The 14,001-nt window shown below is 39.8% G+C and overlaps 1 protein-coding gene across 1 annotated transcript in view; it reads left to right on the top strand.

The window, feature by feature from the left end:
- The window catches only part of KCMF1 (potassium channel modulatory factor 1), a 45,118-nt gene extending 32,400 nt beyond the window's left edge, over nucleotides 1-12,718 (top strand). The window contains exons 4-7 of the mRNA XM_084225025.1: nucleotides 4,628-4,729; nucleotides 8,538-8,712; nucleotides 10,805-11,087; nucleotides 12,019-12,718. Of these exons, the coding sequence (XP_084081151.1) occupies nucleotides 4,628-4,729; nucleotides 8,538-8,712; nucleotides 10,805-11,087; nucleotides 12,019-12,280 (822 nt within the window). The 3' untranslated portion in view covers nucleotides 12,281-12,718. The remainder of the gene's footprint in view (nucleotides 1-4,627; nucleotides 4,730-8,537; nucleotides 8,713-10,804; nucleotides 11,088-12,018) is intronic.
- The last annotated feature ends 1,283 nt before the right edge of the window (nucleotides 12,719-14,001 follow it).

Here is a 14,001-nt window from a genome sequence, read left to right as displayed (position 1 = left end):
GCAGGACCATGTCCACACAGTTCTTTAATAGTGACTCCACAACAGTTATCTCTGGGTAACTTGTGCCAGTGGTTGGTGATCCTCACAGTGAAAAATGTTTCAGTGGTTCCTGATGTTTATGAGGAAGCTCCTGTGTTTGAATTTATGCCCACTGTCTCTCATCCTGTCACTGCGTGGCTCCATCATCCTTTCAGGCTCCCCTCAGGTATTCGTGGACTAAGATCTGTCCTCTGTTACCCTAGCCTTCTTCAGGCTGAACAGTTCCATCTTTCTCAGCCTTTCCTCCCTTCTTCCTTTTACTGAGCTTTTCAGTGTGTGCATGTGTGGAGCTGAAAACTGGACACTGGTGCTGGGTTAAGGTGAAAGATCACAATCCTTGACCTGCTGGCAGCTCTCTCTCTGTTCAGTGTAGCCCAAAACACCACTGGCTTTCTTTGCCACAAGAGCACACTGCTGGCCCATGGTCCACCAGGACCCCAGATCCTTTGCTGAAAAGCTGTGTTCTATATGACTGGCCTTCAGTGTGTGGTGATTCCTGGGGCTATTCCTGCCCAGGTGCAAGACATGGTACTTACCCTTCATGAAGTTCCTTTTGTCCCATTTCTTCAGTTTTTTAAGGTCACTCTATATGGCAGCGCAGCACCCTAGCGTATCAGCCAGTTGTAGCCAACTTCTAGTGTTGTGTAATTACCAGAATTCCCACTGATCACCACCCTCTGAGCCCATCCACTGATACAGTTTGCACTCCACCTCACTCTGCTTATCCAGCCTGATCATCAACAACTCATCTTTGAGCGTTCTGAGAGGCAATGTCAGTGGTCTTACTTGAAGTCCAGGTAGGCAATTTCCCCTCTCTTCAGTCATGTACCAGGCCAGACACTTCAGCATTGAAGTTTATGAAGTTGGTGAAGCGTGTTTTCCCCTTTGTGAAGCCAGTGCTGACTGCTCTTGATGATTTTCTTGTGTTTAATAGTGCCTAAAAATAGTTAGCAATAGTTTCCTCACTTTCCCAGGGATCAGGGCAAGATGACCAGCCTGTAGTTCCCTAGGTCCTCCTCTTACTTGCCTGTCTTTAAGATAGTAGTGAAATTTGCTTTGCTCCAGTCCTCAGGCACCTCACCCAGCTACCATGATAGTTCAGAAACTGAGAAGAGGCTCACAGTCGCATCTGGCAGCTCCATCCACACCTCTTGGTGCATCACACCCATTGCAGATGGTGGGTTTAAGTATTCCAGTTCACAAGTATTCTGCAGAGTAATCCTCTTCCGTCAGGGGAATTTCTTCAGTACTCCAGACTTTAGCCCTGCTCTCTGGGGCCTGGAGTTGCTAAAGACCAGTCTTGCCTGTAAAGACCATAGCAAAGGTGGTATTCAGTACTTCATCCTCTACCGTGTCATGTGTAACTAGGCCTCACATCTTTTGAGCAATGGGCCCATATTTTCCCTAGTTATCTTTTTATTTCCTATGCACTTCTAGAAGACTTGTTACCTTGGATGTTACTTGCCTGATTCAGTTCCATTTGGGCTTTTGCTTTGCTTGCATTGCCCTGTGATGTTCAGATAATGTTTATGGTAAGCTATGCTTTGGCTTACCCTAGGAGGGTGACCTCTGTATGTTTTCTTTTTGTGTTTGAATTTGTCCAGGAGTATCTTGGATTATCCACATAGGCCTCCTGGCATTTTTGCCTAACTTTATGTTCAGTGGGATGGAGAGCTCTTGAGTTAGGGGGGGAATGATCTTTGAATATTAACAGGCTTTCTTGGGCCCATTTACTCTCCTGATTCATACACCATGGGACTCCTCTGAGCATATATTTTAAGAGGCTGAAGTTTGCTTTGCTGAGGTCCAGGGTCATGAGCTTGTTTTTGATCTTCTCCCTGCCCTCAGGATCTCAAACTGCACTATGTCAAGGTCACTGCAGCCAAGGCTTTCTTTGACCCTCACATCCCAACTGAGCCTCTCCTTGTTGGTAATTATGAAGTCCCATATAACACCTCTCCTCATGTGCTCCTTTGTCACTTGGAGGAGGAAGTTACCCTGAGAGCACTCCAGGAGCCTCTTGGATTGCAGTCGCTCTGTGCTGTCCTTCCAACGGATGCTGGAGTGGTTGAAGACCTCCACGAGGATCAGGTCCTGCAAGTGTGAGGCAGCTGCTCTGTGTCTCTAGAGGGTCTGATCTGTTTGTTCCTCATGGTCAGGTGGCCTGTAGTAGACATGCCCTGTAGCATCCCCTTTGTGTGTTCTCTTCTTAATTCCAAGATGTAAGATCTGCATCGATCATCTTCCATCTAGACAGTGCTTTTAATGCACTGCAGCTGCTCTCTCCCTTGAAGGGCAAAGTGAGAGAGCAGCTGGGGTGCAGCTCTTCCTGTTCAAAGAGCCCCCTTCCTCTTCTATAGAACCAGTATTTCTTCACCCATATAATATCTAGGGACAATGGTTTACAGTTGTAAGGCAGAGCAATCTGGGAATAGAGTTGTGAGGGAGAGGAATCTGGAAATCAGTATGATGATTATTTTTGTTGGTCTTGGAAGTTTCAGGTTAGTTTGACTGGTCAAGATGAAATGCAGGGCTCAACCAGAAGTCTGCTAGCATTGTAAATAAAAAGAGATTTAGTAGACTTCATAAAATGCCATCTCTTCAGTCTTGTTTCATAACAGAGATGCTAATTTTTAGCTATTACTTTGCACTGCAGCAGCTTTCTCACCCTCGGGAAGGCATTACTAAGCTCCTTGAAGATGAATTGTAAGCACTCTGTTGTTGATACTTCAGTGGTAAAAGTGGGGAGAGCTTTTTCTTGCAGTAATGAAATGGACAGTCTGAGTCAGTCTCAGTGTCCCTGTTCATCCTCTTAAGATCTCAGTCATTCTTGTTGAGGTTACAGAAGTGTTGTCACTTAAAGTGGTTACTTTGTATGTAAACGGGGAAGTAGTGCTAATACAAGCACAGTTCTGGAAACTGGCAGATGTTCTGTAAGGGGGATTGACTTAGGCTTTTAGAGTCATTATGCAGGGTTGCATGATGATTTCTTAATACAAATACTCATAAATTCAAGAGAAAATTCTGACATTTGCCTTTCATCTGCACCATTTGTTCATGCATGTTATAATTAACAATGACTTTTAGCTCTGTGTCGCGCTTAATCAGTGATCCAGCAGTCTTTGTTGTGGCTGTGTTAGAGCTTATGCCTAACTAAATTGTTGTTTGTGCATAACAGTATTTGAGTAACTTTCCTTAGTCAAGAGTTCTTGAAAGTTTAGTTGATTTTTAGAATTAGGGTTGGGACACTTTGATTCCTTCTTACTCAGTATTCATTATGACCTTTTCTTAACTGATGTTTTTCTGAGGTATGAGTATATGCACAAATTTTTGTCATGTTAACAAAGAACTTTCTGGTGATTTCCTGTTTTCAGGAGTGGGTTGTTCTTCTTGTGTTGGGTTTCTGCTTCCTCAGAGTAGCTTAAATAAAAGAAGATTGCTTTGAAGGTCTTGCATTCTTTTGATATGAGAAGATTAGGCAGCTGTAATAAAGTTTAGGGAATTTAAAACTATCTGTCCAATGTACACCCATCTCTAAATGGTAGCTTTGATATGTTGGCATAGCTGAATATTTATTATATTATGTTGTGATGAGATATGCCATGTAGCGCACTTGGTGAAAAATCTTTGGAGAGAAAGCTGAACATTGAAAATAAAAGGGGAGGAGTTGTAGCAAAAAGCTTTTAAAATGCCTGATTTTCTTTTCAGACTGGTCACTAAAATTAAAGTGGAATTAGACGCAGCAGTTCCTGTCAAAAGCAGCTGAGATTTTACAGTAAACTTATTTCAAGACCTTGTTCTCACCTCCATGAGACTACAGTAGATGTGTGCTCTTTTATACAGGTGTTCTTAATGCTTATGGTCTTTTGAGGTCTACATTCAACAGATTAAGTATACACATGAAAAACGAAAGAAAAATGGAAGATGCTGTTTGTGGAGTCATTCAAAGAATAAGTCATAATTATGACAGTAGTAGTGGTGATATTTGCCTTATTTGTTTATTTAACTGTACTTCAGTTTAAAAAACAAAACAAGTAAAACCTGCCAGCCAAATACTAAGTGGGGGGGAAAAACCCACAAAACTGAAGAGAGACCTCAGTACCTGCTCTCAAAATACTGTTGCAGAGAGGGATATGGAGACCAGCCCTTCTCTGCCAAACCTACACTGCCTGAATGTGGAATGGTCTCAGCTTGATACTTAGCAAATATGGGCAGTTTCATTCTGATTCCTCTGCTGGGATGTGTGTCAAGCAGGCAAATAGCATTCCTGTATGATTCAACTCTGCTGTTTGTGGCAGAATTGGCATGCAAAAATACTAACTTTCAAGACATTGCAAATTGATTTGAGAATCCTAGCTCTGGTTTTCTGAAGTTCATAGTATTCTGAAATTCATAAAGTAATGACTAAATTAATGTCTGTACTTTTGTAATTTTTCAGAGGTTATTGATTCTGTTGATATCCAGGTGTTTGTGAATATCAAAATGTTATTTTAAAGCATAAGAGCAAATGTCTAATGGTTGACTTGATACAAGTTCTTTTCTTGTAATATTTATAAAGCTGGGTTTTTTCCTTGCTTTGTCATTTCAGATTTGTCCAATATGTGCAGCATTGCCTGGAGGGGATCCGAATCACGTAACAGATGACTTTGCAGCTCATCTTACACTGGAACACAGAGCTCCTAGAGATTTAATATCCTTTCCAATTTGAGGCAAAGAGGCTAGACTATTTCACCTAGTAGTCACGGTGAATTGGTTTGATTTTTATAGTCGAAGGGTCATATTTTTGATTTCCTGGAACTTAGGTTGCTAAAGATATGTGTGTCAAAAATAAAAAAAGTGTTTGAAAGTGTTTAAAGTCCTAGTTTAAAAAAGTGTAGCTGTCAGACTAACAGCAGAAGCATATAAAGGATTTTGACATACAGAGGTTTTTTCCTACTGGCACTGTGTTTTATCCTGCCTCATGATTACTCTTGGTGCTGTTTTACGTATCAGATTCAGTGCTGTAGATATTTATGACATAAAGATGATTCAAGCATAACTGCTTGTAACAAAAGATTGTAAAGTTGTTCAGCTACTTTCAACACAAAGTCTTAATAATTTAGTTTTGTAGTTTTAAAAATTTAGTTTTGTAGTTTTGTAATACAACTCAGAAAACCTTCAGATTTTCTGGGAAATAGGATGTTGTCCTTCAGTTACCTTGGCAGCCAGTTACAGGCATTTATCTGTGCTTGATATCAGCTGTAACTGTTGGGATTTTTTCATCAGTGTTATAGGAAAATTTGTCTCCTTTTAAATTTTTTTTGTTCCCTCAGATTAACTGATAAAATATCTTTTAGTTTGGGCTTCTATTTAATGACATGCAAGCTATGTAGCATCCCTACAGTAAGTAATCTCTGAATTATTCATTTGTGTCTCATTTAAACAAACAGAAAAAAAGACTGCATTATAACTTTGATAGTGGCTTTTTTGTTCAGAGATTTTTAAAAAGGAACAAAGAATAATGTAAGCTCAAGCAGTTGGGGGAAAAAAAATCCAAACCCTATCAAACAGACTTAATTATAGTAATAGAAGGGAAACAGCATTTGAGTGATGGCTCCACTTCAGTTATGATTGTATTTGAGTGCATTTAAGTTTGTTAGTATTAGCATGGTTTAAGATCAGGACAGACTAAATGTGCAGGTTAATTAATGTGCAATAATTGGATCAGTATAACGGAGTTTGGGGTGGATTGGCTCTGTGAAAGGTGAATGATGAAAAAGTGATGCAGAAACAGATACAAAGTCAGATGAAAGCAGTTACCTGTACTTGCCTTTCTCTGGGGCAGGAGTAGAGCTCTCAGCACTGGGGAGGAGCAGGGTGCTGAACATGGTGGCTCTGGCCATGGGAGCTTGATCCCAATCATCCCTGTGGTCTTTAGCAGCCAGGAGTCATGTCATCCTCCTTTTCTGGAGGAGGTAGGATAAGATTGATGAGGGGAGAATATCTTCCAGACCACTGGATCTTCCCTGGTCTTTGGACAGCCTTGGTATGTTGCTTGATGGCTGATATAGTTTGTGTCATTTTAATTCTCCTCATTGTACCAACTCTGAGATTTTCATAGCACCTGCCTAATTAGACTTTTTCTAACCAGAATTACATAACTACAGAGCAGTGTGCCAGAATTCTAAGTGTGGGCTTCAAATATTAACCGTAAGGCAGGAAGCTTAAATTTCCCAGCTACAGAATTAAATTAATTTCCTACTGAAATGCACAAGATACTTAATTAGAATTCAGGCTACTGCTGTGTTTTCTCCCCCCTAGTACCAGAGATACCACCAGATGACTTTTACTTGGGGAATGTTTGAGCCAGAAAAGACAATCTTTTTTCAAATACAGAGTAAGGTTTTCAGTATCAGTCATCCCAAAATGGATCTGTTTTGGGAGTACATTGCCCATGATTAAAGATTATGCCTGTAGAATTTCCTGCTTGTACTCTGTTGTGTTGGTGTCCAGTGTTGTCAAATTTCCAAAACCTGATAAGAAGTATCTTGAAGCGACTATTTGACATTGGGCTCTACATTGTATCTAGCAGCAGGGAGATCTAAGGAAGGAAGAAAGGAAGAGAAGATGCTCTTTTTCACTCAGGTTCTGGTACTGTAGGAAATAAGAACCATGACTCTCTGATACCCCATTATATTGCTGAATATGAAGGTGAAGCTGTACAGAACAATTCTTTGTGCCCTGTAATTGCCTTTATGTACAAAAAGGAGATAGAGAAGGCTCTTGAGTTGCACTTTTTCTAGAGTAAAAGTTTATTTTGCACTTTGAAGTAAGATTTTGTTGGATTTGCTACAGTTCTGAGAGGTGGCCTTGTCCACCAGCTGTTAATTAGATGTGTTTGTTTAATTCTGATTTTGGGTTGTTTTCCCCTAAAGTTGTCCCAAAACACTGCATGTGTTTCTTACTACAAATGTTGTGCAGCTATTGCAAGGTGTGTCATTTATTCCTACAGTCTGTGACAACTCTTTAAAACTCAGTTTCTTTCTTTAGCAGGAAAATATTTGAAAATTCATTAAATACATCTTTTCAGCATTAATCATACAAATAGTTCTCACATGAGCATTCAGTTTAAATGTTTTCTCACAAGATAATGTTTGCAAAGTCTTTTCTTACTCTAGCATAGCTGGTAAGACTCAAGTGCATGCTTAGCTGATATTTGAAGAATGACATTTATCTCAAAACACTTATAAAGCTGCGATTGGGAAACTTACCCTAGAGTCCTGTGTGTGCTCGAAAAATCCCCAGATACTGTCCTGTTTTAACATGTTTAGTTATGAAAAGCTTGCAAAACTACATAGGGTCTATAGTCCATCTCATTTAGCAATTCCAGCAGCACCCAGAATTGGCACACTCAGAGGTGCAAGATGCTCTGTACTAAGCAGAGTGTGTTCTGTGCTGGGGAAGTTTTTCTTTTACACCCTAGATGTTAAGTTTTACACTGTAGCATAACTAACAGTTCTGTAAAGTCTTCTTGTAATGGCCAGAAGCTCTCTCTTGCCATGGGAAGTCAAGTCATTCCTTTCAGTCTTAAGTTCTTGATCTCCATGAAATCATGAGGTTCTGTTCTATAACTGTGATTTGTGAAGAATACATTGGACGCTACCCTTACACAGAAATTGATACCATATGAGAGGTAATCATACTATTACAAAAATAAAAAGCGTAAGAGATGGAGATCTAAGCTAAATAATAATAGCACTAAAACAAAATATTAAAGTCTATGCTATTTCATTTCTCACTAGTGAGTAATACTAGGGATTTTTAGGAAGAAGCCTTAGCCTTATCTGGACTGTCTTGGAGGAATGAATGTTAACAAATTTTTGACAAAAATAGTCTTTATTTAAAGTTTGTTAATTACATCAAAATTTATATGAGAACCTATTTTAAAAGTGACACAAAATACAAGCATGTGATAGGGGGAAGTGGGGGGAAAAGGCAAAATGAAAAGCATCATTATGATACTTTATCATACTGGAATTAGTGATATTTCTTTGGCTGTAAGAAGAAAGGTGAAACAAAGAGATAGTATGGATGTGCTGAATACTCCAGAAACCTACAGTTTCCTAAAGACTGAAATTTCTTGGATAAAAGCATGAAGTACAGAAGTCAAAAGGAATTTGGTAATTATTCTGATAGGAATTGTAGTAAGTGTTTTTATTAGTTTTGATACTTACTGTAAGAATTGGGAAGGGAGAACTAAAATCCCTGTCTCAGAGTAAGCTTGGCTGAACATGGATGTGTGTGGGTTTTCATAGAAAAGTTTGATAAAAAAAAAATTATCAGCTCAGTAAGTCTGACCTGTAGCAGAGCTACAGTGTACTTTAGTTTTGCCTCAGAAGTTGAATTATTACTTTATGAATCAAGAACAGTATACCTGAGTATTTGACCTATCAAAGGTCCTTTAATGGTCGTTTAACACTCAATGCCAAACAGTTCTGTTACCTTAACTTCTTGTCTACGATGAATCCAGTGGCGTTCGGCATGTACGTAGGATGTTCCACCCAGGCCGGGGTTTGGGAGGCCCCCGTGCTCGTAGATCAAACATGCACTTTACTACCAGTTCCCCTGGTGGGCTTTCGTCTTCTCAGAGTTCGTATTCTCCAAGCAATAGAGAAGCCATGGATCCTATAGCTGGTAAGAGCTGTAACCACAAATTTTACTCCACTGTCCTTCTTCCACCGGGGAAGGAGAATGCAAGGTGTCAGTGCTTGCCCTGCTCTTTGTTGCTGTGAAGCTGCATGTACAGGCACAGCATCCCACAGAGCAGGTGAAGAGGGAAAGGGTGTTCTTACTGTCAGCCTCAGAAAATAATTAGGCCATGTCTTTAGGATTCCCAGGAATAACTTGTTTGTTCTATTTCTACCTTTGATATGAAAATAGCTTTTTTTTTTTACAATGAAGAAAAAATAGAGAATCAAGACAATTCTGAAAACAAATACAATTTCGTCTATGGGGAAGTCTAGACCTTTTAATGCCATGGTCTTTGACCATACCAATATGTCAGGGAAACCTCAGAATGTCTGCCACAAATCCACCTTTACTTCAGATGCAGAGGAGACACAATGCTCAAACTGGAGCTTGCTGCTATTAGGCTGTGACTTCTTCAGGGGGAGGTAGCCAGCCACCTGGCTTAATGAGGCATTGCCCCTGAAGGGGAGCTGTGGATCCACTGCCTCCCTTAATCATGGTCCCCTCTGCCCACCTTCTGCTGGCTCTGGTGCTCTGCTGGCCTGGTGTGCCCTGATGTAACTCATTAAATTAGCTGTGAAGAAGTAGCCCAGAAAGAGGAAAAAAAAACAAGTTAAGTGAGGTTAGAGGTGAGTTTGTTCAAAGAGGGAGGACGTTCTTGAAGTTTCCAGTGCAAGACATCCTCTTTCTTTCACCAGAGCAGCTGCTTCAGTTCATTTAAAATGTGAGGTGACTGCTGAAGTTTGTTTTCAGCCTTGCAGGACCTTCCCACTTAGCAGCATTAAATGTGGGATAAAATGTCATTCTGCTGCATCTATTCTTTGTTCGTGGAAGACGCGTTTCTACATTTAGAGTGCACTGAGCTATGTGTCCATCTTGTTCCTGGACTGTTTTGAGTTCACACCTCTTTCCAAAATGCTGCTTCCTTATATTCCAAGCTCTAGATTACAGTGAGAATAAATATATCTTAATCTTGCCTCTGAGTTTTAACATATCTGCCTTTTTACTGGAGTAATAAATAGGAAAAATCACAGTGATTTTTCTATTTAAATTTATAGCATCAGTTACTTTTCTTAAACAGTATTTTCCTCCCTGTGGCATTCTCTAGTAATTAAAATTTACTTTATTTTGGTGCTGCTATCAGTGTTGTTGAAAATTACTCTACCTCTCTAGTTTGTATTTTGCTTTGTTCCTTCAAAAACAGCTTGTTTTAGTATGATTACATTTTGTTAGTGCAATGGAAAAAAAATTGTCATGACCTGTACAGTAAGTTTGTAATGTAGAGGAGAGGGACAGGAGCAGGAATGTCCCATGTTTCATCTATCATTGCATCAACTGCAGCAGGTATCTGAGATACAAAGTACCTTCTGCACAGGGCATAGAAGAGGTTCTGGAGTAATGCACTATGCAGTAACTCACTGCTAATATTTATTAAAAAAAAACTTTGTGGACAAAGTTTGCAAGGAGAATTCCATCCTTCTGAATTGAAAGACTTAGAGTTTTTAATTGCTACGCCTTCTGCATACTTCTGGCAGAAATAAGAATTCTTACAGAATGCTTTTGAAGTGAAGCAGTAATTGACTATATTTTCTTAACTAAATTTCTTTTATTGAATTTGCTGCAGCACAGCCTCCCTCTGAGATAATTGGGAAGATGAAGCTTGTGTTTTGAGGGAACACTTGTTAAAAGGAAAAAAAAGTCACCATCCAAAGCCAAAATAAAGAAGTTTCTTAGTCAGTGGCTATTTTGGCTTGAAGCTTCAAAGGGTGGCTGCAGAGAACTCTCTTTTGCCAGGCTCTACCTGGCAAAAGACTGGCTCAGCTGTCGTCAAGACTTTAAACCTCATCTTGTTATTTGGACTACATCTGCATAAGTTAGTCTTTATGGGCATTAATCTTCACAGTCTTGTCTGAGCGTTGTTGGGTTTTGATGTTAGTTGAGAATGGAATTGATGCACTGGAATTTGGAGTGTTATTTATTGTGCTCTGTAATGCTCATTTAAGATCTTAAGTCATAAAAGCTTTCTCTTCTCTGGCAGAGCTTTTATCCCAGCTATCAGGTGTGAGGCGTTCTGCAGGAGGACAGCTGAACTCCTCTGGCCCCTCTGCTTCTCAGTTACAGCAGCTGCAGATGCAACTGCAGTTGGAACGACAACATGCACAGGCAGCAAGACAGCAACTGGAGACTGCACGCAATGCAACCAGACGCACCAACACGATCAATGTCAACACCACTATGACACAATCTACAACAACAACCAACACATCTAACACAGAAAACAGTCAGCAGACTATCCAGAATTCCCAGTTCCTTCTGACAAGGTAATTCATTCTGTGTATTTACTAGTATTTACCTCTTATAATTTCTGTTTACCTTAGTACTAGTAGAGATACAGAGCTTGATGAAGCTTATATGTTAAAACTCAGGCACATGCAGAGGATGGCATTAAGAGAATATTTACCTAGTTTAGAAATTATACTTGGACCCCAGGATTATTTAAAAGAGGATTCACTTCCTGTGTCATTCCAGTTCTTCTAGAACACTGACCACTGATCTGAAATAAAAATACTTTCTACATCTCCCCTGCCACACCCTCTGCAAGCATACTTCTGTTTGTCTGGGATTGTGGAAGAGTGTGGTAATTTTAACAGCTCCTGAGCCTGAATTTTAATCAAGTGGATTTTTTATATAAGTTCAAAATAATGTTATGTGACATCTTTCAATCAGAAGTTTACTTGAGAACCTTAATTAAAGGACCTGCAGGTGTCACAGACTGTGACTTTCAGAGGTGGAGTGAGCAGTTTCTTTGCCACTATCAGGTCATGCAGTGTACCTTAGGAGAAGTGGCATTACATTCAGTAATCCATGCATAGTAGGCTTTACACGTGCAGGGATGTGTTTTGTAGCCAATGTGAACTTACAAGTTGATGTGGAAACAAAGGAGGTATATAATTGCATGTCCAGGAAATGGCACCAGCCCTCCCTAAAAGACTCCTTGAATAGCAGGAAACCTCACAAACAGTTTTTGATGTTCCTCTAACTTTGGGTTCCACTGCAAATGCTGTTGCAGCAGCAGAGAAGGGGTGGGTTATTAAAGGCATGCCTGTTGTACTGAAGTGCTGGATGTGTTGAAGGGCAGGTAGGACTGTCCTGAAGGAGCACTTTCTGAGCACATCTCAGCCTGTCCCTGGTGTCATCAGTGAAATGGGCTTTCAGCAACTCTCTGTCTTCTCTTCCCTTGCTGCTGCCCAGGTTGAATGATCCGAAGATGTCAGAAGCAGAGCGTCAGTCAATGGAGAGCGAACGGGCAGACTGCAGCCTGTTTGTTCAGGAGCTTCTACTGTCCACCTTGATGCAGGAAGAAAGTTCCTCCTCAGATGAGGATGAGCGGGGGGAGATTGCAGATTTTGGTGCTATGGGCTGTGTAGATATTATGCCTCTAGATGTTGCTTTAGAAAACCTAAATTTAAAAGAGAGTAATAAAGGAAATGAGCCTCCTCCACCTCCTCTTTGATGACATCCCACTTTGCAGACAATGTCCTCTGTGCTGTATTTGCCAATGAAAGTGGACAACAACTATCTTGGGTTTGTTTTGGTGATTGTAATTTCAGGTCTGTCACTCTTGTTACATTGTGTACATTCAAAAGAAAGAGAGAAAAGATATATATGATAATCATTTCCACTTAACTAATTTTTACTTCTAGCAGGTAAATGTAGGTTGCAGTGCAGAGCCGAGGGCTCTGTGTCCTGTACCTTGACATGCAAAAGGCTCTCCTAATACTCCACATTCAAACTGAAGAGGAAAAAAAATGAAAAATCTCTAATGAAGCTGCTGTGTGTATTTATGAATATTAATGAATAAAAACTGCTTGGATGGTTTACCTTAACTACTGCATGACGTTTTTTGCAGCGTGCATGAGTTCTAGTGACCTTGTCATTTAAAAACTTAAATACAAGGAGTAAAGCTATAAAACACAAAGCTTTCCCATTCTTCAAAGGTTGTGATGAAAAAGGTTAGCGCTGAGTAGCAGTTTGTGGCCACAAACTAGCTTTTTGATAATATGTGACAGAATGACATCTTCATGTGCTGTTCCTGCACAAGATGGAAACTCTGCAGTGGGATACATTGTCGTGACCAGGGTGTGGCATTTTGCTGAATGTGACCCTTATGTTGCCATCTCAGCTGTCACCTCAATGTGGAGTTAAACTTCATTTTATGCATCTGTAGGAGACACAACAGTAAGGCCACTGCTGGAAGCTACTGCAAGGGGGTTTTGTGTGCCCTAAAATCTAATGATGTTCACTTTCGTTTAAAGTTTTTCTTTGTTGTGGTTGTTAAAATTTTTAATTGTTAAATATGTTTTATTCAGGTGTAGACAATTCATATATTCACTGTGTTTCTTAAAAAGAAAAAAAGTTAACCTGGATCCTATTGTCTTAGTTTAAAAGCCTTTCACAGCCTCAATCATATTTTGAGTTATTTATGTATTTGCTTCATAGTTTGCAGAGACCTGACAGTATCAGGAGAGCTTGAGGATTTGGATTCCCAGACTGTCAGTATATTACAAGAAATTCTTAATGCTAACTTTAGCACCTTTTATTTATTGTTTCCTTTGGTTATTTTTGCTGGTATAAAAAAAGTTGGGGAAAAAAAAAAAGCCTTTTAGTTGAATCATGCCACCTACCTACATGCCTATACTGTTAATCCTACTGGTTTGGAAAAAAAAGAGTATGGTGTTCTTGTGCATAGAAATTTATAATAGCCCTAAAGCAAGGACAGAAGGGGTATGTTTGGTCTTGGTTTTCTTTTTTTTTTTTTTTTTTTTGGGGGGGGGGGGTTTGTTTGTTTGGGGTTTTTTGTTGTTGATTGGGGTTTTTTTGGTTGGTTGGTTGGTTGGCTGGGTTTTTTGATGTGTTTTTTTGAATGTAAAGTTAGATTATAAAAACAAAAGTGCACACAGCTTCTGATGAAAATTTAAACTAGGCTTATATCATAATGATGTCTTTCCAGATCTCTCACCTCACCCCCTCTCTCTTTCTCTGTATCCTCTCATCTCAGCAGCATTGTAGACTAAACGTAATGACTTAGACACCATGTGGTGTTCTCAGCAGAACTGTGACATGTATGCTAATACAAAATAACAGCAGGAAAAAAAGTCCCTATAGACTGAGTTTAAGTTCCTTTCCCTCTTTTTTTTTTAATCACCAAATCTTGATTGTTTTCATGTAGAGCAG

The sequence above is a fragment of the Fringilla coelebs genome, assembly GCF_963513975.1.
Source record: "Fringilla coelebs genome assembly, chromosome: Z".
Lineage (NCBI taxonomy): Eukaryota > Metazoa > Chordata > Aves > Passeriformes > Fringillidae > Fringilla > Fringilla coelebs.
This window is presented reverse-complemented; position numbering and strand designations above follow the sequence as displayed.